Below are 23,470 nucleotides of genomic sequence, written 5' to 3'. Positions count from 1 at the left end.
GGTGCTGAATGCTCATTGACATCGTATGATCGAGGTTCGACGCGAGTTTACGCAAACCGCGATCGCTGGCTGGCTTACTGCGACAGCATTAGTTTTAGAGCGAGATAGAACACATAATATTATTCTCAATTCTTATTGAATGAAATGTTTTACTATTGGTTAAAATGTAAGCTTTAGTATTGGTGTGTATTTTCTGAACTTGTAAATATTTTTTAAGTAACAATTGTAATTGGGTAACTAGTTTTAAGGATTTTGTATATATATCATGTAACTTTCAAATAAATCATATCTTCCACATATTCCTCACAGTCAAGCAGTTGTTTTATTTAATCGCCAAACGCTCTGTCTCTAAAACTTTAAAAATTCAAAATATTTTTAGTTCATGCATTTAATATTTCTTTTAATAAACATCATGATAGTTCCACATAACATTTTCTATAAAGCACAACATAATATGAAACCATTGTCTGTCATTTTAATTTGCCTGACAGCAATCTATGAGATATGTCTGTATTGTGACAAGAAGGTCTGGTCTACCTTCAATTTTTAATTAGTGATTCATTTCTGATGCAGTTTAATTTAGGTACCAAAACTGAAATGCTAAAATTTGTATCATGAAGTGTCTATAACTGAATGGTTTTTGAATCGCTTATGAAAGAATGAACGAAAGAAATTCGTCTGTGGTCCACAGTGTGAGAAAGAGTTAGAAAGACACTGTAGTTAAATTTAATGTTTCCTTGTTAGTACTGCAATATGCTTTCATTACAGATGTAACATCATCATTTTTTTATGGAATAGAAGGACAAGCGAGCGTACGGGTCACCTGTTGTTATGTGATCACCGCCGCCCACAATCTCTTTCATGGCAACCAGAAAACATACCATCTACATCAGATTATAGAAATGATACTAGAGAAATAGCCTATAGGTTGGTAAATATGTATTGAATGAATATCTATTGTTCGTGTTAACATTTATTTAAAGAAGAAGAAGAATTTAACTTTAAGTATGAAACTTAAAATTTTGTCTTTTGAAATTAAGACTTGAATTGTTCTCATCTCTTAGAGGCACCTCATAAGTAAGTGTTGATGATCTACATGAATTTGAAATTAAAAACATATTTTCTTTATACTTCAGATGACGCTGTGCATCACACTCCATCAAGGAAAAGAAGACCACATGTCATTTTAAAGAAAATGAAACTTTCACCTCATTGTGCAAGTCTTTATCGTGAATTTACCAAATCACGAAAGCAGCTTAACTTTGATTTAAGAGCTAAAAGTGCATTTTCACAAGATAAATCATTTATAAAGCTTACAGAGAAAATGAACCCTATGGCAAAGAAATTTTTGTGGATGCAGATTAAACAGGCTTACAATAAGTTTAAAACGAAAATGAAAAATAAAATAAGATAACATGATATGTTTTTTTTCTAAACCTTTCCCTTCTATTTAATATTATTAATTGGAATTAATTTCCTCAAAATTGATTTCTTTAGAATTACTTTTGATGTCATTTCAAATTTGCAAAAGAATTAAATTATTCTAAAATGGCTAGGAGTACCTATGTACCCAAGCAGGAAAAAATATTGCAGGCTGTATAACTACCAGGCCTTGGACAATAATCCCGTGTTTAAGTTAAAAAAAAAACTAAGCTGTCATTTATGATGTGTGAGATTTTATCAAGGCTAATATTGGTCTGTGAGAGTGCCCTGTCTGATGCGTTAGCATCATAATAGTCTGTACTACTGGACAGGACGTTGCTTATGTATGACGGCAATTTTTTGTGTCTATTTGAAGCGCCTATCGCGATCGCCCAGAGAACTAAGTTTGACGTATAATACAAATAGCTACAAAGGAACGTACAATACTTTGAAGTATTTTTACATTTTGAATTAATTTCGTTCATCTTTGTACATACTTTTATTATCTGGCTAGTTTTGATGACATTAAAAAGGTTAGGTACTTAATTTAAAAAAAAATTGTAAAAATATGCTTTTTTTTTCTTCCCTTCAAAATATCTTTAATTAGTGAGTTACTAATATAAACTTCATTCTGCAAAGAGGATGTAATGCAGTGTTAATAGGAGTAGCATAATGTTCGTTTTCAGCTTTTTCAATCAAGAGTGAATTGAGAATAATTATGAAATTGTCGTTGTTGAAAAGGTCGTGGTCAAAGTTCGATCGGACTTCATAAATTCTCATTGGTTGACTGTGGCAGTCAAAGAGAATTTAACCACTATGTACAGTGGCAGTCATCGGAAGTCTTAAGTCATTGTCATCAGTGTTGACGTAGGTGCATGTGATCTGCACCGATAAATTATGACAGTTCCGTTTCGCCAAAACGCAAGTTGTGTGTGATGACTATTTTGATAACGCGCTTTACCGATTTGTAAAATGTTATGAAAAAAATACAGTTTAGTTAATTTTTTTAGTCTAATAATAAATGTTAAAATGAAGGCGAAGTATGCTGTAGGGTAAGTTAATAACAACGTGTTAAAATATATACTTTCTTCGAAATTTCCTGATAAGCGTTTTTCAATTTAAATATACTTTCACTTACTTATATTAAAGGTAGGAATTTAGCAGTTTATTTTTTTACATTACTTAAAAAAACACTTATTTATGCAACCAGCTTTAAGGCCGTTGATTGCTAAAAATTTTCACATTTAAAGCGAAATTTATCATATTTTGGATTAATTATAAATAATATTCAACTACCAACATTTTTCTCTTCAATATTTTCATTACTTTATCTAGTTATCAATATTATCAATAGTTTTAGTTTTATCTCTTGTCATTTAAATGAACCTAATCAATTATCGGTTACCTAACATACATTTAATTTAATTTCAGATGCCTGGTGGTGCTGTGTATCTCTACAGGATGGTTGATTGGATATATTTATCAACTTTTAATATTGGCCTATGAGACAAATGGAATACTCACAGATTCTGAATATTCTTGGTAAATATTGGACTTGATATTAAAAGGCATAAAAAGGCTTTTATTTTCTCAAAATTTATTCCCTTTTAAATGGCTTCTTCCTGCTTATACTTCTACAATATTTTTTATTTCAGGTTTATCCGTTTATTGCTGAATCTCACAGGTTATTCTGCTGTTCTGGTCCCTGCATTTCTTATGTACAAATATCTGCAGATGTCAAATTATTTTGAGAAAATATGTAAGTTTTTGTTTGTTTCAATATTGTTTATAGTAAAAAATAATAAATAATTTTAAATAAGATCTGTCTGTAAATACCAAGATGGATTTCGGTGGCAGAAATCAGACAAAAGTGCTCTTCAGAACAGTCGGTAAAAGTCCTACAAAGAAGCTACATAACTTATGGACATGTCTTCCTTGTTTATGTACTTTTTAATCCTTACAATTATTGTATACACACACACCTTTTGTAAACATATAAACATTTTGTATTACTTATATTGCAGCAAACTCGTCACATGTGTACAGAGTCCTGTATTCATGTTTTGCGGAACCAAGTGAGCGGTTACCAGAGACAGTAAAGCCTAAGACTGAGGAGTCGGAGAAACGGGACACACTGGAAATGTTGTTCTGTTTCTCTGGGCTAATGGGCGCCTACCTGGTGTGGGGACTACTGCAGGAGAAGATCATGACTCAGGTGCATGTAAAATTAAATATTTTAATAAATACATTTCTTATGACTATTTGGACATATCACAGATTGAGCAACATGCAATGGTAAAGGCTAAGTTTTCCCCATAGACATACTTAGCCTATAGAACAAAGTGTGCAAGGTAGAACATTTCTAGAGTCTGTTGTTACTGTAACTGATTTTGATTTTCAATATTTTTTTTCAATTTTGATTGAAAATCAAAATTCTTCAATTTTGATTGAAAATCAAAATCAGTAACAATCAATTGATATCAATCATTTGATTGTAAACACTCAGCCACGATTTAGATTGAAAATCAAAATCAATTACAATCAAATGATTGATATCAATTGATTGTTACTGATTTTGATTTACAATCAAAATTGAAGAATTTTGATTTTCAATCAAAATGAAAAAAAAAGATTGAAAATCAAAATCAGTTACAGTCAATTGATATCAATCATTTGATCGTAAACAGTCAGCCACGATTTTGATTGAAAATCAAAATCAGTTACAATCAATTGATATCAATCATGTGATCGTAAACAGTCAGCCACGTTACTATTCACATATGTAATGTATGCATGCAAAAAACCTATGTAATTTTTAGTTGCTAAGATAAATAAAATGTTGCACTTATATTAAATTAACATATGGTGATAATTATATCTATGCAGTAAAATAACACGCTGTAGTTAATTTTATTTTTAACAGTGTTATAATAATTAACGTTTTAAGTTAAAAAATTAATCTAATCCAACTATGCTATCGCGACTGCCCGCGCAAGGCGACTGTTAAGATCGAGCCAGGTGTCATGTTGATTCGCCCAAGTAGTAAGTACAATAACTTAATATGTTAAGTATAATTGCTGTGTCCTATAGTATAATGTCCTGGGACAGTGCAGCCGATATTATTATGAATATATATATATAACACAGAAAAGAATCATTACGAGAAAAATTCAAAGAAATAAATCTTTTAACTTTTGTATCTCAATATATTGTTGATAACTTTCTGTGTGTACATAGGCACATTAGGCGAATTTGCTAGAAACTGAGATAATCAAGATGTTAACACCACCAACAAACAAACTTGTTATGCATAGTACTCGGTAAAGTTGAGTTAGTAAGTCTTTTGGGCGACGAATATTTACAACATGATCCCAGAAACTGTTCAAAACTAATGTGTTACGAAATTGAAAAGTATTATTTAAAAATGTTTATGTGGTAAAGGTTACTATTACATAAATTACTTTCTTAATGATACTACAGATTGGGAATGGAGCGGCCGCCTACAGGCTATTTAATAAATTTATTGTATGAAATTACATTGTGACGAATTAAAAAAAATAGAAGCCCGGTGAATTTCTCTTGTCAATACAGAAAACCTGAAAGCAACCTCAGAGTTGAACAAGACATAGCAAGATTTACGAACGATGCGTCACTCGAACGGTTGACTCAGTGGAAGAGCGCTGGAGTCCCGCATCGTTCATAAATTTTGGTTACAAACTTAATTGAATACAGAAAAGCTCGATAGTAATATAGAGATGGATGGTGATAATGAAAGTACATGTGACCGTCCGCCTGGTGTACCGGCGCCGTTGTGTGTGTGTGTGGTACTCACACTTGTGTGGTGCACGTTACAGAGCTATGTGATGGAGGACGGCAGCGTGAGCCGCTTCAGCGACTCCCAATTCCTGGTGTTCATCAACCGGCTGTCGGCGCTGCTGGTGTCGCTGGCGTGGCTGCTGTGGACGCGCCAGCCGCTGCTGACGGCGCCGCTCTACAAGTTCTCGTACTGCTCGCTGACCAACGTCATCAGTGCTTGGTGCCAGTACGAGGCTCTCAAGTACGTCAGCTTCCCCACGCAGGTAAGTCCTGATTCCTAGATCATATATAACATAACATACATAACTTTCAACGACTAACGTGTAATACTAGTGTGTTATACTATAAATGTAACTTATTAGTCTCAAAGGAGGGACGTTTGTACGCACTTCTGTTAAACAATAACCTCAAAACTGTACATTCAATTTGAACTATTACAAACATTATATTTTTATTTATTTATTTAAATAAATAATAAAAAAAATTAAATAAAATACATTCATGTTTAAATCTAAATTGTAAATAGAATTTGCAAAGATGCTGCTAGGTATATTCAACATTTCCCGCGTTGGCTGTATGGGTGTTTGAAGTAAAAATAAAAGCGTACCAGAGAACTCTGGGTTCATTGTATATTGACAGGTCGTATCATGTACCTCGAGGTACATGGTTTTTTTGGTAATTAGTATTAAGTGATTGCCGATGCCCACATTAAGGATTCAGAGCACTAGGCCCCAACACTATGAGCAACTTTAATGTTTGTTCTCTTCTTCACTATTCTCACTAAAAACAAGTATTTTCAAATCAATGTTTAATAAGTTTTTCTCGTGTTGTATTGGCTAATATGCCTGATGTAAATGATATATTTATAGTGTATGTTCAGAATAGCCCGTATTTTATGTTGTAACGCGACATGTGCAGGTTCTGTCGAAGTCGTGTAAGGTGATCCCGGTGATGGTGATGGGTAAACTGATCTCACGCAACAAGTACGCGCCTCACGAGTACGTCACGGCGTTGCTCATTTCCACCGGCATGCTCATGTTTATGTTCGCCAGCCACGACCAGCCAGGTAAGTCACACGGGCACAATCTTATCATAAGTACACTCTTTCATCGTGTCTTATGAGTACTGATATATCATCAAGGTGGAGGTTATAGCTGTTTGATAGACTTTAATAAAGAGAGGACATTACTATTTCATTGTAAGTTGGTAGTTTCAATAAACTAAGGGCCGACATGATGATGAGATACAAAACGTAAACAAACGGTCTGTTACTGAGTTACATTATACGGCTTATTTGAACTCTTTCGACGAATCATCTTTGTGTAATATAGAAGATAGTGATTAGAATGGGAAATCCAAAATTAGTATATAATTTATTGAAATAAAAATGTTTTGAAGGCTTGAAATTTTGTTTATATTTTTTATTTATTTATTAAATAAAATTATTATTCCTTTGACTTTTTTTAAAATTTTAAACCCTTTTTTTATTTATGCATTATTATTATGGTGCATCACTTTACATGCATTCAATGAAATATAACATTAAAATGCTGGAACTGTAAATATATATTTAAAAGGGTGACATGAGTTTGTTGTCACTTCTTTTCACTGGATCTACTCTTTTCGGAAGAAGTGGTATTCATAATAAGTATCATTTGGAGCTTATTGAATAAGCAATGTTTCTTTGTTTCGATGTAAAGGCGGTCAAATGTGATATTTGACATGGTGTAGTGTTTCCTATTATTTAAATTAATATGTTAAATTATTAGGTGTGGGTACCGTTTCGGTATAAGTTTCGGACCATTCGGAAATCGGAGGTCCTTCATCAGTGTAGTGGGTTCGCGATAACCCGATGCCGTCTCATACTGCGGACTTGGCCTATAGAGTATGACCTACACTCGGAAAGTATTAGCTGCGATAAAAACTGTGTGTCTCGCAAGCTGCTGGAAGCCATAGAAATCGATCGTCGAAAATTTTAATAGAGACAAGTGATAAATGGTGAGTAAAGCCGTATTAGTAGCCTGTAGGCTGTATGACTCGTGTGTACAGTGTCGCCGGGCACGTCCGTCTCGGGCGTGTGCCTGCTGCTGCTGTACATGTCGTGCGACAGCTTCACGTCATCGTGGCAGAGCGCGCTGTTCCGCTCGTACCGCGCGCGCCCTCTGCAGGTCATGTGCGTCGTCAGTGCGTGCTCGTGCGCTCTCACCGCGCCCGCACTGCTGGCCTCGCACACGCCGCTGCCGCAGGTACACACCCCCACACTATGGAACTACCACATGTAAACGCTTTTCAATTTTAACGATTTTTTTTTCTCCTTTTTTATTTGAGTTTCGTATAAAAACGTGTTTTTTAGTTTTTTTTTTATTGTTGTTTTTTTGCATTTTTAGTGAAAACGATAATAATAACGTAGTTAAAGATTAATCGATGTATTAGCACGCGCCTCAATAGTCTACACAGTCTCACAAACTCCCTCCATAGTCTAACAGACACTAACGAATATCGGACATAAAGAAATCGCTTATCCTGATGGTTCTGGTTAAAAAAATGGATTAAAGTATATAACAGTGTAGTTATATGGATTTCTTGAGCAAAATGTAGTTTGCAATTACGGAATAGAGAAATACAAGCGGAAATATCTCCAGGTGTCGCTGGTGTGTGACAATTATGCGGAGGTACGCAACATTAGCTCAGTCGCGATCTACTACTAAATATGACTTGACGTCTTGATCATGACGAAAAATTTTATTACTTTTGTTAGAAAATAGATGAGAATTACATGTATCTTACATTTATTTAATCTGTAGTAATTTTATCAAAAATCGGATTGCATTGTTCCAATCGTTTTTAGAACGTGTGCCCCTGAGTTGACGCCGGTGCTAACGCGTTTATTCCAGCACTTTTTTCAGACGGCATAATCCCTGACTCATAGATATCAGCTCTTGTCGATCCGATCCAAAACAAAGGAGACAGTTCGGATCCGGCAAACTACAGGCATATTGCTATTACCTCCCTGCTCTCCAAAATCATGAAGAACCTCCATAATTATCCGTCAGGTCTTACCAGTAGCTATACTGGTACACCTAGATAGCCTCCAGTTGATCAATAACCGACAGTACGGCTTTCACATGGTCGGTTGGCAGACGATCTTCTGATATACCTAACACATCGATGGACGGCGGGTATTGAAAGCAAGGTCTTTGATAGTGTATGGCACAAAGCACTCCTCTCAAAACTTCTATCATTTGGGCTTCCCGAGAGCTTATTACAAGTAGACCTCCAGCTTAAAACACAAATGTCAATTGTAAATTTGTTAGTAGTCTGTATTTTTGGATTAACTTTATGATTTTAACATAACTCATACAATTTATTGTAATCTACTTTGTAACGAACAAAAGATTATCTTTAATGAATATTGGTGCAGCACCCCATGTTCGTGGCCGACTGCCTGCTGCTGTCCGCCAGCTCGGCTCTGGGACAGGTGCTCATTTACCGCACCATTGCGCGCTTCGGAGCCATCGTGTTCACCATCGTGATGACGCTGCGACAGGTAATCCACACATATACACACACAACGCATTCAAACTTCTAAATTACTTAATATACAAAGTGCAAGTTGGTATTTTACAGGAATCACACAATTCTTGTAAAAATGTAAAGTTGGGGCAGTAAAGTCCTCGAGTAGTCGACCACGTACCGGAAGACCTAATGTATCACAGGCCTCCCACAAGATGAACCGTGATCAGATTTGCCGGAATAGGTTGGACTAGGGCAGCGCAAGACCTATCTTTATGGCTATCTTTGGGGGAGGTGTTTCTCCAGCAGTGGACGTCTTCCGGCTGAAATTATGATGATGACACAATTCTCTCAAGGCAGACCTTACTCTCCACATCACATGATATAAAACTATTCAACTTCGCCTTGTTCAAAGAAATTAGGCAACTTTCAAGAACGGTAAAAGCTCTTCTCCATACAATGGAATAATTAAATTATTGTTTTAGAATTGACTTTATTGACCTGACAGGCTGGCCGGAAAATTATAGAGACGATAATATACCGCAGCATACCGCATACGACCACTGCCGGTAGTGATCAGGTTCAAATAAAGTATCTAAGAATATTAATTTTGGTATTGGGATGAAAAAGGAGCGTATGGGTCACCTGATATGTGTGACCCTGATAGTTCCGGAATTGACAAATTATTCTTATTTATTTAAATCACACACATTCTGAAATAGTGTTCCTGCAATTACAGCTGATTCTTATGCATACACCGTCTAATCAAAATTTGTCAAGAATACGATATTTCGCGTACAATAAATTATCTTATAGGTGAGGTATGGTCACGGATACTGGAGTGTCCACATTATTCTTTTTTTTTTGATAAAGTCTAGCGAGAGGGTCAATACATTCATCTGATGTAAAGTGATCCAGCCTCTGCTAGCTCACTAAAATGCATACTTTCAGGATGCTTGAAAACGGTACATTATTATGATAAGCCCATTAATTTCATAAGCTACGACGCCTTTCGAAGTAAAATAGGGTGTGCTCCCTATTGCTTGGCAACTGAAAAAATCGTCAGTATGTCCATGTAGCTGGATCCTGTGCTAGGGAGTTTTTTTAAATTTATTTAATTTTAAAAGTATGCACATTTGGTACTTAAATTTTACGCTCTTAGACTATACTATAATACTGTGCGTCTATAATAAATTATACCTACTTTGTAAGTTATCAACACTATTACTAATACACATATAGTTAATTACTTAGTTATTAATTCATAATATTCCTAAAAACATAGTAAAAATCTTACCTGTATATTCAAATTCAATTATTTTTATTCAAAATAAGATATGACATCACTTATTGAAAGTCAAAAAAAACTATCACCCATTCAAAAAATATGAATGCCTCAGGCCTGAGAAGAATGGGCGCAACAAACTCAGCGGGCTTTTTTTTTCATCAAAAATATGTTTGACAGTTAAAGTAGCATTTGCAAAGTAACAAAGTAACATTGTACAATTAAACTTATTATTTAATAGCCTGAGGGCGGTCATTATGTTATAGTAACCTTTAACCAAACGTTATTTAACAATTCTTTTGAATAATGTAATACTTTTGTTTTGAACATTTTCTGGGATCCTGTAGTAAAAGCATATACATCGCCCTAGCCGAGGAGTAGGCATTATAAGCTTATGTCTGTTCGTGGTGTTAACATTATGGTTATGACAGTTTATCGCATTAACATACATTATCAAGAATATATTGAGAAGCAACAGTCAAGATGTTATATTCTTTGAATTTTGCTCTCAATGATTCCTTAGGGCCTATTATAAATAGCGCGAATAGACCTCTTCTGCAGCACAAATATTGTATTAATATCGGCAGCGCTGCCCCACAGCAATATACCATAGGACGTAATACTATGGAAGTAACTAAAGTGTACAAGTCGCGCCGTATCTATGTCAGTTAATTGTCTAATCTTTTTAACCGCGTATGCTGCAGAACTAAGTCTGTTCGCCAATCCTTCAATATAGGGGCCCCATTGTAATTTGGAATCCAGAGTAATGCCAAGAAATTTAGCAGAATCCACCGATTTTATCACCTCACCGTTTAACAAAACACTTGCATCAACATTTTTGACATTTGGTACGGTAAATTTTATATATTTCGTTTTCTTGCTATTTACAATAGGTTATAAGCGCTAAACCAGTACACGATGTCAGATAGAATATCGTTCACTTCGTCATACATAGCTTGGTTTCTTTTCACTTTGAAAATCAGTGAAGTGTCGTCCGCAAACAATACTTCCTTTTGTTTTTTTTTATGGACTAGGAGGACAAACGTGCGTACGGGTCACCTGGTGTTAAGTGATCACCGCCGCTCACATTCTTTTGCAACACCAGAGAAATCACAAGAGTGTTGCCGGCCTTTAAGGAAGGTGTAAGCGCTTTTTTTGAAGGTACCCATGTCGTATCGTCCCGGAAACACCGCACAAGGGAGCTCATTCCACAGCTTCGTAGTACGAGGAAGAAAGCTCCTTGAAAACCGCACTGTGGAGAACCGCCTCACATCCAGATGGTGGGGATGATATCGTAAAATTTACGAGGAAAAAGTCACCATTAGATACTAAATATAGTATAAACGGAGTTGACCTTGAAGAAGTATGGCTTATTAGAGATCTGGGCGTGATATTAGATAGACAACTAAATTTTAAAGCATCTTGAACTAATAGTAAAAAAATCGTTTAGAATGCTTGGCTTCATTTGGAGAAATGCTAAGAAATTCAAAAATACTCTTGCTTTAAAAACACTATATGTGTCTCTGGCACGTAGCCATTTAGAATATTGTTCAACTGTATGGAGTCCTCACTACAAGTGTGATATGCAAAGACTTGAGAAGATTCAAAAAAGGTTCATGTTTTTTATGTGTGTCCATCAAAACAAGCTACATCAATTACAATCATACAATGAGCGCTGTTTCTTTTTTGAATTGACAACTCTCTCGCGTAGACGTTGGAATTCAGATCAGGTTTTTCTTTTTAAAATAGTTAATAATTTGATTGAATGTCCTCAATTACTGGAAAAAAGTAACTTCAAGGTTCCTCGTGCTAATGCTAGAGTGAATAACTTTCAGCCTTTTGCAATAGATACTTACCGAACAAATGTAGGGTTCCACAGTCCTTTACCTCGGATATGCCGTCAAAATAACGCATGGTTCAACGACATAGATGTTGATCTACATAATATATCGTTAAACAAGTTTAGAAGAGCGTGTTTGGAATACGAGATGGAACACTAATATTTAAATATTTGTTGTGTCTGTAAATTTTAATAGAATATATTTATAGATATTCCTTTTTCTTGCAATATCCTTAAGCAATAGCGAAGGAAATATTATATAATGTGTATATAATGTGTAATGGATAATATCCATTATATACACATTATATCCGATACTAGGCGAGGCTTTAAGACAAGTGTTCTGGAAGAGCGGTGATACGACAAATAGGGTTTTTTTTTGTGGTAAACGCGCAAACTTGAGTCTTCTGGGGGTTAAATTGGACCAGGTTCAACTTCAACGACCTTCTCGAGAGATGACTCGATAGAAGACACAAGTTTCTCCCGGCACTGGTCGACGTTTTCCCGAGAGAGACCTGCATGGCCCGTGTATACGGCATCACCAGTGCTGTCGTCTGCATAGCAATGTATGTTAGCGGTGTCCAATATATCATTGATATGCAGAAGAAACAGCGTGGGAGATAGCACAGAGCCTTGGGGCACTCTAGCGATCACGGGCTTGGGATTCGAGCAATAACCGTCGACAACGACCTGTATGCCGCGCCCAGTGAGGAAGCTGGAAGTCCACATGCATTAGCTCTGGGGAAGCCCAAATGATGGAAGTTTTGCGAGGAGCGCCTTGTGCCATACACGATCAAAGGCATTCGCTATATCCAGGCCAACTGCTAGGCCATCCCCCTTGCTTTCAATAGCCGCCGCCCATCTATGTGTTAGGTATACCAGAAGATCGCCAGTCGATCGACCATGGCGAAAGCCGTACTGTCGGTCGTTGATCAACTGGTGACCCTCTCGGTATACCAAGAGCTGGCGGTTATTTATGTTCTCCATAGTTTTGGAGAGCAAGGAGGTAATAGCTAGGCCTGTAGTTTGCCGGATCCGAACTGTCTCCTTTTTTTTGGATCGGATGGACAAGGGCTGACTTCCATGAGTCAGGGACTACGCCTTTTGAATAAGAGTGCCGGAATAAACGCGTTAGCACCGGCGTCAGCTCAGGGGCACACGTTCTAAGCACGATTGGAGAAATGCCATCCGGCCCGCTCGACTTCCTGTCGTTCAGCGAAAACAGAGCTCTCCGAACAGTTTTCTGTCTGAACTCTACTTCAGGCATGGAGCTCTGACACCGCGGGATGGTCGGCGGTGTTTTTCTGTTGTCGTCAAGAGTCGAGTTGGAGGCAAAAAGAGTGCACAGGAGATCGGCTTTCTCTTTTGCCGTATGGGCCAGGGTGTCATTCCTCATGTGCAACGGCGGCATGGACGGCTGGTTGAAGTTACCAAGAGCAGCTTTCGACAACGACCAGAACTTGCGTGTTCCGGTCGGGTAACTGGAAAGCTGCCACCAATTTTGACGACGTGCTTCGATTTCGCACGGGCGATTTACCGCTTAAAAAATCTGGAGGCACGGTTATATTTCCTCTTCAGAACTTTGCGGTTTGGATCCTTTGAGCCCAGCGCCGCAACCCAAGTACGATACGCCTGTTTTTTGCAGTCAGATGCTGCTTTAACTGACACATCGTACCAGGGCTGTGATCTGCCACCGATCGGTACTACAGAGTTTGGTATAAAAATATCCATGCGCTGCAGTATCACATTGGCTACTGCAACGGCGCAGGCACTAGGATCATCCGAAGGGAAACAAACCCTGCCCCAAGGGTAGGATGCAAAAATGGAACGCATCCTATCCCAATCTGCTGACTTGTGTAAACGCGGCGGGTCGCTGGTGGTCTGCAACGTTGGCGTCGGATAGGAACTACACTCCTGACCAGGCAATGGTCGGACGTTCCGACAGGGGCGTCGACAGTGACCTGGTAACCATCGGGATGTGTAGTCAGCAGAAGATCTAATAAGTCTAACTCAACCAATTGGGACAGACCATACGCCAATGCAAAATTATGCACAGATCGCCCTGCGTAGTCTGTAGTACGTGATCCAAGCCATTCGGCATAGTGCCCGTTGAAATCACCCAAGACTACGATTTCAGCGGTGGGGATCTGAGTAAGCACGTCATCAAATGCCGCTTGAACGCAGCCCATGAGGTGATCCGTTTTTGCGTTACCACTATGGGACCTTTTGACACACGCATAGATGCGGACGCGGTCCTCTAAATCTACGCGGAGCCAGAGAGTAGACAGGTCCCTACCCTCCAAATGGCCGAGACGGCGACAGCAAATATCCTCCCTAACGTACACATGTACTCCGGCATGAGGCATAAAATTATGCTCAATTTTATACCCGGGTTACGTTTAATATGGCGTATTGCTAGGTCGAGATATCTGCGTCTCCGTAAGGAAACACAAGGCCGGCTGCGCCGTCTCAAGGTGGTGGTGGATGGCGTTTAAATTGGAGTGAATTCCCCTGATATTACAGAAGTTCACATTAAGCGTGGAGCGGGGTGCAGTGGTGTTGCTGCCATTTTTGTCCTTAGATATGCGCGGTGCTGTGCCCTCCCCAGAATACGAGGGGCAGCCCGAGCATGAATGCTCGGGGAGGGATTCTCCGGCTCTGGTAGAGCCGGTACCCTCATGGGGTAATATATTTTTAAAGGACCGCTCTCATATTTTTTGTTGGGGGGTGATGGGGAGGGGGAAAAGATGGCCTCCGGTCCTCGACACTAACCTATGCGAAACATAGCGGCACTAGGCCGCTACTTCACGCCGGTATTCTGTGCGAGTGTGGTAAGTAACCCGGACGAGTCTGGCCCGATTGTGCTGACGTCATAAGACAGCAGCGTGACTCTCCCACGTTCAAAAAGCCCGTAGTCGCCTCTTACGGCACCCTTGGACCTGGGACCTATTCTTTTTACGCCCCGGGGCAGCACAGGGCAAAATTATGTTTTTTCTCTATAAGATCATTTATATAGATAAGAAAGAGGAACGGTCCGAGAATAGACCCTTGTGGTACCCCCATACTGAGAGGAGTCCCAGGAGATCTCCTGCCATTCACGTCGACCTTCTGAATTCTATTGTTTAGATATGAAATCAGAAGATCGAGCGCAGTTCCCTTTATGCCATAGTGACATAGATTCCTGACCAGCGATGAATGTTGAACACAATCAAAAGCCTTAGATAAATCACAGAAGATGCCAAGTGTATTCTGCGATTCCTCCCAGCCATCAAAAATATTCTTGATAAGCTCAACACCTGCATCCGTTGTTGAACGTCCCCTAGTAAAGCCAAATTGTTTATACATATAACATCTTACCTATACTACTAATCTTAATACATATAAATTACGTGACACGTTGTTTGTCCAAGATCTCCTAAAGTAATGAACGGATTTTAATGGGGATGAAGTATCATGGAGTGCAGTTTGGTCCAACTTGAGAGATAGGATAGTTTTTATTTCGATTTGGGACCCTTAATTAGTTTTATTTTCAATATTTGTTTTGTATGGACATATTTTCTATGAGAGAATTTAATGACGCACGGTTTGACAGTTTCGCTGTGAAACAATTTCATTATAACAACAGGGAGTATTTTTTACGAAATAATTATTGATGTTTTTCTTTTTTATTATCTACAGAACAACGTCTGTCGGGTCAGATAGTATAAATATATATATTTATAGTAATTAAATTTTAAGGCTTACGTGGAGACGTTAAGGAAGTGCTCTTTTAAATTTTCTTGAATACTCCTTTACAGTCTTCTTTATCCTCTCTTAACCATTCCCTTAATCTTTCCCCGTAATAATTACATATTTTGGGTATTCTATATCTATTATACAATGGGGCCCCCATATTGAAGAATTGGCGAACAGACTCAGTTCTGCAGCATACGTGGTTAAAAAGATTAGACAATTAACTGACATACGGTCCTACGGTATATTGCTGTGGGGCAGCGCTGCCGATATTAATACAATATTTGTGCTGCAGAAGAAGTCTATTCGCGCTTATTATATAACCTAGATCCCAAGGAATCATTGAGAGCAAAATTCAAAGAAATTAACATCTTGACTGTTGCTTTTCAATATATTCTTGATAATGTAATGTATGTTCATAGGCACATAAGTGAATTTGCCAGAAACTGTCATAACCATAATGTTAACACCAGGAACAGACATAAGCTTATAATGCCTGCTACTCGGCTAAGTCGAGTTAACAAGTCTTTAGTGGGGCTATATATAGTGTATATGCTTTTACAACAGGATCCCAGATAATGTTCAAAACAAAAGTATTACGTTATTCAAAAGAATTGTTAAAAAACGTTTGTGTGGTAAAGGTTACTATAACATAAATGACTTTCTTAATGATACCACAGATTGGGAATCGAGCGACCGCCCTCAGGCTATTAAATAATAAGTTTAATTGATGTATTTAACATTGTCTGTTACTTTTTTACTTTGTAAATGTTACTTTAATTGTAAAACATATTTTTGATGAAAAAAAAAAACCGCTGAGTTTGTTGCGCCCATTCTTCTCAGGCCTGAGGCATTCATTTTGAAATGGGTGGTAGTTTTTTTTGACTTTCAGTAACTGATTTCACATCCTATTTTGAATAAAAATATTTGAATTTGAATTGGAATTTATACCTAATATTGTGTCTTAAATTGTCCCTCAGTTGAATAGTTTAAATAATAGTTTTTTTTTTATTAAATAGTTAATTTTGTTAGTTACTGGAAGTATTTTTAAGTCTTTAAATATATTTTCATAATTTTTTATGTATTTTTCCTTTTCTTTGCTTCCAATTATTAGCTTTAATAGTCTCGTTTGAACGTCTGTAAATATTTAGACCATAGCTTAAGACTGAATCAGCTATTGTATAGTATACTACCAAGTTTGTATGTTTACTCAGCACGAGCTCGAGATGATAGAACTGCCCTAGAATTTTTTGTAGTTTATTGCATACCGGTGTGTGTTTTGAAATCGAAGTTACAATCGATATGCTATCCCAAATACTTAGAATTTTCTACATATTGAAGATAGCGCACGTATATTAATCTCTGTGTAGGCAGTCGTAGCTATGCCCCACTATACCTATATCTTTGTATTGTACTGTCTTAGCGCGTCTGTTATATGGCGAGTATATGCATGCATTTTGTTTTCTCCATATTAATAATAATGCCATTATCGTGTGCCCATTTAGTTAGGCTTTCAAAATCTATTTGGATATTATCACGCGCCTCTTTCACGTCGTTAGACGCGTATAGCAAGCACATGTCATCTGCAAACATAAAAACTCGACACGTCTGAATCACATTAACTGCACTATTAATAAGCATTAAATAGCCCACTGGCCCATATATCGAGCCAGTCGGTACTCCTATGGTTACCCACAGTCCCGTCAATACATGTGCGTATTCCTCGCTTCCACTGATGTATTTTTAATTTATTTATTATATTATATTTATTTATTTATTATATAAATTACTTACGTTATTTACTTTTTGACGCTTTTGCGCACTTGTGAACATTTTATGACTATTTACAGATGCTTTTTATAAGTTTACGTAAATATTATTTTTTTTTCATTTTCATTATGTTACTTTCAAAGTATGATACTCTTTGATTGCCATAAGTTGAACTAGTTGGTAATGTATGGTGCAGGCGGTGTCGATCCTGATCTCGTGCGCGGTGTACGGACACGCGGTGTCTCTGGTGGGCGGCGCGGGTGTGGCGCTAGTGTTCGCGGCCGTACTGTACCGCGTGCACTGCCGCCGTCGGAGCGCCTAACACGCCATCGCTCAATTAGTACACGTGTGTTTTACATTCAATCGCCTTATACACTTTCATTCGAAAGAGTGTTTAGATAGCTAAATACGAGTCGTCTGACTATATTAGAACATTCTAGGCATAGCAGGTAATTTGAAGTTTTAGGAAACTTTACAAGCAAGTATGTGTAACATATCACCCCGTTGACCTGGTCGTGGCTTCCATAAACGGTAGGAAGATATCCTTGAAATTCTACACAATGTATAACTAATTATTTAAACAAAATAACAACTTCATATGGTCCTTCGAACCGGATTCATAACCGAGCGCTACTTGTGGCTTAACTATAAATTTTGAGTTTTAATAAGCTTAGCAAGTGGGGAACACCAAGTCAGAGGTGAGGGTAGTAAACATGTACCTACAGCCAATACTCAAGCTCGTTTGACGTAAGTGTTCGATTTATTGTATTAAGAGTGACTTGAAATTATTATATTTGATATACGTACCTATGTAAATATATTCTGGTGAGTGTTAACCGCCGATTATTATTATTATTTGCACATGCCTTGCCCCTATTGGTTCTAGTAACACCCCGTCTAAATTCAACTAATGTGTTCGCCGCTCATACTACAGCTCGTTATCGAACTCTGCAGAATTTACGAATCGGATTATAGTCAAAAATAATGTCTATATTACATAATTAGAAATATTAATGAAACACAATGTTATAGTCAATCTTTTTTGTATAATATTGCTGTAGTTGCATTGTGATGCTGTACAGTAGTAGATACTTAATAAATAATAATTGTCAATACGAAAAGTAAAAATGTCATAATAACATGATAATCGCATATTATGTTTTTTTAGTTGCTCTGTATTATGACCAAATCTGAAAGTAATTGAGAAGTGGTGTATGATGTTATGCTCTTTATTATTTAAATAGAAAAAAAAATACATGATAAATATTAACTATGCAGGACTCGAACTCGCAACCTCTCGGGTTCCGTCTCGTTTTCTTACCAACTGAGCCAACCGTCAAAGTGACGCATCAATCGTATATCCTGGTATTTTTTGTTCAACTCTTAAGTGCGAACCACACATTTCCGGGTCAGGGCTATCCGAGTTCCGAGTTGTCCGTTTCAGTGTTCCCGTCAGGGACGTGCCATCAGTCACCCGTGTTCACACATATCAGAGAAATCGGTATCAGTGTAATCAGTTTCTTTCTGATACGCACACTTCACGATGTCTTTGTTTAACCAAGAAGAGTTAGCAATGATTGCAATAGCGCTAGATGAAGAAGAAGCAGATGACCAAGAAGACCATCAGCAGGCAATAAAACGTATTTGGGTATGTGAGCTGTGGGAAGATAGAGAAACTGCAGGAGAATATCACACATTATGCCAGAAACTCACGAGACACCCTAAATATTATTATGATTACTTCAAACTGCCAGAATCTACTTTTCACTTGCTACTACAAAGGCTACAAGATGGTTTGAGAAGAAAAGATACTGGAGACAATCTACATCGCCAATGGAAAGACTCGCTGTTACGTTAAGGTAAGTGTAAAAATAAAATAATTTATTTTAAATGTATTTATTTTTAGTTACTTATCAAAGAGGTTTTACACATCAAATTATATTTAAAAAGTATATGTAATTACTTAATTAGGATTGAAATTCGCAAATGTATTGTGCTAAGGTGGAGACATCTTCATGTACATTTTTGTTTTCTGTAGAAGAAGTAGTAGAAGAATTTTGATTATTTGTAGGATTCAGAACACTCTCGGATAAAGTTTCAGTCTGCTGTCTGCTGATTCTCCTTGCATACTCGTTGGGGCACTTGTAGATGTAGATGGACTTGGATGTGTAATTTCTGGTAATTCTTCTTGCACTTGTAAATTACGTCCTGTGCCGGCAGATGGGGTACTTGTCTTAAAAATTATTTGTACATCATTTGCAACATTTTGTACTTCCATATGTCGCTCAAACATGTTTATTTCATACTTTTTTATAATATTAAATATGTCACTCTTAGCTAAGTTTTGGTAATACGGTGTAAGATTTTTAAGAGTGGGAGCAATACCATGCAGAAACTTGTCAATAGGATGTTCCCCTGTAGTGTTATTTTGATTTTTCTTTAATACATACTCCAACAAAGTAGCAGCAGCAGACTTTGGTCTGTCAGTTGTTTCCTGAGCAGATGCAAGAGAACTTTAACATGCTGCTGGTGAAAGTGATCCTGTTCGATGGGATGTATGAACTGACGATGGAATAGATATTATCACTTCTTCGTCACTCAAAACTGATGGAGACTGTGCAGAGTGTGGAGAACCACTGTTTAAATCCGTATCTAATGTACTATCTTCACTTTGAGCACTTATATTGCTAATTGTTTCTCTTTCTTGAAAATACGGCCGAAGAAATGACAACTGCTCGTGATATTTATAATGTTTTTGTGATTCACCTCTTTGGCCACTTTTAAGGTATTGATCCCGAATATTATTCCACCGCGATTTGCACACCTTTGCTGGAAAGATAATAAAACAGATAATTTAACATTTTTGTTTATTACAGATTCCTGACAACAGGAGATTCATTTAAAACAATTGCGTTCAGATATTGAATGGGGTTTAGTACTGTGCAAGAAATTGTAACGAAAACTTGTAAATGTATAGTTGACACAATGATGAGTGAAATGCTACCTAGGCCAACATATGAGACGTGGAAATCAATAGCGGACGACTTCAATACACTTTGGAATTGTATCGCATCGGATCAAATTGCATCGGAGCTCTTGATGGAAAAAATTTTAACATCCAGTCACCGCCTAACAGTGGATCACTATACTTCAACTATAAAAAAACATTCTTAGTTGTGCTTATGGCGTTAGTTGATCTCAATTATAATTTTACAATTGTCAATGTTGGTTCTTATGGAAAGAATAGTGATGGAGGAATTTTTGCTAACTCTAATCTGGGAAAAGAACTTCAAAGAAAAAACTTGTCTTTGCCTGAAGCTTCGTATCTACGAGGCAGTTCAACAACAGCTCTTATGTTCTTGTAGGAGATAAAGCTTTCCCTCTCAAAACTTATTTAATGCGACCGTATCCAGGGACCAATTTGTGCACCGATATGCGAATTTTCAACTATCGTTTATCTCGTGCAAGGAGGGTAGTGGAAAACACATTTGGATAGTTGACATCAAAATTCCGAATTTATAATAGACGCATTCATGCTTTAGCAAAAAATGTTGATAATATATTACTTTCTACGTGTATTCTTCATAATTTTATTAAAAAATATGACAAAGAAACAAATTTGTTTGCAGAAGTTGCAAGCACAAACGAAACTCTTGCAGCATACGACGATTTACCAGCTGTCGGTTTAAATGCTTCAAGAGAGGCTTTTTATGTAAGGGATACGTTCAAATCTTATTTTATTTCTCCAGCTGGCGCAGTGCCTTGGCAAAACAATAGAATTTAAGTTGTTGTCCCTCAATAAAAGTGGAAAAAAAACAACTATTTCATACAAAGTGGTAAATAACGGATCAAAATGTATGAAAATACCCCTGAAATAAACAATAAGAACCTACATAAATGTCTACAGAATACAAAACATATAATAAAAATGTTTAAACCTACCTTCACACTTTAATTCTTTTCCTATATTATCCCATATGATATTTTTCTTTTTAGAATTCAAATAATGTGGATTAGAAAGATCGTAAAGTATAATAGCATTCTGCCATACAAGTTCTATCAACCTTTCTGTGTTCATGTTGCACTTGCAGATAAATTGTCAACTTTAACAAAAATCGGATGGCACTGTCAGAGCGTCCGTGCGACCGAGCGTGCTCCGGGACACTGACGCCTGACACGGAGCTGTGTGAACAAGTTCATACAATTTGTACGTAACCGATTTTTTCCCCGTCCCTGACGGAAGACGGCCGGGAGGAGTTCCCGGAAATGTGTGGCGCTTTAGGTTGTGTAAAAAAAATCCATGATCTCTGTTGTGTAAAGTAAAATATCGTTTGTTGATATTGAAACATTGTCTTCAGTCAACATAAACAACAGGAGAAACTATTAAGCATAAATTATGTCATAATTAATCGACTCAAATAATAATTATATTTTAGATATTTTTTATTTGTAATTAAATACAACCGTCCTAGCACGGTAGGTAACCTGACAACTGACTACAAAACATGTATTTCTCTTATATGTGTCAGTGTGTCAATTATAAAGTACCACCAACTGGTGTATTGTGTATGGTCTTCTAGGACAGATTTTATTATTTATTGTCTTACACGTGTACGTATGGGAATGTGGTCGAGGTAAAAGCAGCTGTGTGTAACACTTACAGCCTAAACACATGGTCGGACATGATCAATCGGACGTATTGTCCGAGGGTATGTCGCATTGTCTATCGCACAAAATTATTATTATTACCGTCCGGACCGTACTGAGTACGACGCCGGACCAATTGGTGCGAGGCACCCACCGGGCAGTCCAATGGTCCGGCCGTACCATATGCGACCCTTTGTTTAGGCTATTACTACAGTAGACATATGTATCAGTACGGAAACTAAGCCTTGTTGATAAAAAACTTACCTATATGTAACGTACACACCATTAAAGCAATAGGGTTGTCAGGTTATTTTTCTAACCGACTTTAAAAAAGGAGTTTTGGAACGAAGTTCCAAAAGGGGTGTTGCAGAGCGTAAAAAATTAAAAAGCGTTAGATGTATATATATATAGTGTATGTATGATAGCTATACAGTGTATAATGCAATATTATAGTATACTGATATGTAATGTTTTTAAACAATTTTTTATTGAATGTTTTTCTTGGAAATATTTATTTTGGAATGTTTTGGAATGGTTTCAACACTCACGAAAACCATGATAAAACAAATGTAGGTAAGTATTTTTGTCCAAAATAAATAAATATAAAAAAAAATATACTAAAACCATTAAACCACACTCATAAAAAAAATTAATAAATATTGCAGCCGCCATCTTAGGGTAAATTGTGAATTATGTTCACGAATTTATTATAATCGATCTCACGGACTTATAATTCGAATACCTACTAATTATAATAATAATATAGCAATAAATCAATCTTATATACTTATACTACTGTATAGTTTAAAAAACGAAAACTGGAGTTTTGATGGAACCGAGTTCAAATAGCCGTATACCACGCAATACGCTGGCATTTTTAAAAAGAACGCGGAAACAAATAACAACGTGACACTCGACTCGTATTGACCGCGAAAACCGCTTAGGGGCCTCGTCAATGCGCATGTTTGTGTGAGTGTGTCATTTCGAACGTTTGTAGGTAGTTTCCGTACTGGTACATAAATGTCTACTGTGCTATTACTTTAGTAATTAAATTATTTAAATGAAAGTGCAATAAATTGTATTAATGCAGATAGCGAAGTAAATATTATTTTATGTAAGTACGCATCTAGATTTTATAGTAAGGTGACAACCGAGGGCATAATGTATTGTATTGTATTTGAATATGAAATGTTAATTAAGTAGTTATGTTTGATTATGAGATTAGATATCCAGTGAATAATAAATATTAGTTTGAATTTTTTATTTGCATTCTAAATAACCGAACTAGTTTGACCTCTAGGCTTATACGAACCTTTACGATGTTTCACCTTCACCATGAACATCGACACTCTTACCTTATTATAATAACATCACTAAGGTCCGACAAAGCTCCAAAGAAAGCTCCTTGAGGACCGCTTAACAGTTATGCCTTATTTTTTTATATC

At 37.0% G+C, this 23,470-nt stretch overlaps 1 protein-coding gene across 3 annotated transcripts; it reads left to right on the top strand.

Annotated features, from left to right (window-relative positions):
- The first annotated feature begins 2,336 nt into the window (after positions 1 to 2,336).
- Positions 2,337 to 23,286, top strand: LOC126977213 (adenosine 3'-phospho 5'-phosphosulfate transporter 1). 3 transcript variants are annotated; one of them, XR_007732170.1, is made up of 10 exons: positions 2,337 to 2,474; positions 2,854 to 2,964; positions 3,078 to 3,181; positions 3,447 to 3,637; positions 5,277 to 5,501; positions 6,157 to 6,304; positions 7,288 to 7,484; positions 8,660 to 8,785; positions 17,575 to 19,237; positions 20,255 to 23,286. XR_007732170.1 is itself a non-coding variant. In XM_050825942.1 (10 exons), the coding sequence occupies exons 1-9, from the start codon at positions 2,452 to 2,454 to the stop codon at positions 17,698 to 17,700; spliced, it is 1,251 nt and encodes a 416-aa protein (XP_050681899.1). In that variant the 5' UTR covers positions 2,337 to 2,451; the 3' UTR covers positions 17,701 to 17,724; positions 21,470 to 23,286. The 3 variants fall into 3 exon arrangements, 2 of the variants coding, with proteins under 2 accessions (XP_050681899.1, XP_050681885.1); XM_050825942.1 differs by having other exon boundaries at positions 17,575 to 17,724; positions 21,470 to 23,286; XM_050825928.1 differs by having other exon boundaries at positions 17,575 to 23,286.
- The last annotated feature ends 184 nt before the right edge of the window (positions 23,287 to 23,470 follow it).

The sequence above is a fragment of the Leptidea sinapis genome, chromosome 2 (genome assembly GCF_905404315.1).
Source record: "Leptidea sinapis chromosome 2, ilLepSina1.1, whole genome shotgun sequence".
NCBI classification, from domain to species: Eukaryota; Metazoa; Arthropoda; class Insecta; order Lepidoptera; family Pieridae; genus Leptidea; species Leptidea sinapis.
This window is presented reverse-complemented; position numbering and strand designations above follow the sequence as displayed.

Excerpts from the sequence above, each read along its gene's own strand:
- LOC126977213 (XM_050825942.1), top strand. The coding sequence starts at position 2,452 with ATGAAGGCGAAGTATGCTGTAGG. Across the intron at positions 2,965-3,077 it reads ACAGATTCTGAATATTCTTG|GTTTATCCGTTTATTGCTGA; the intron begins GTAAATATTGGA and ends TTTTTATTTCAG. Across the intron at positions 6,305-7,287 it reads CGCCAGCCACGACCAGCCAG|TGTCGCCGGGCACGTCCGTC; the intron begins GTAAGTCACACG and ends TCGTGTGTACAG.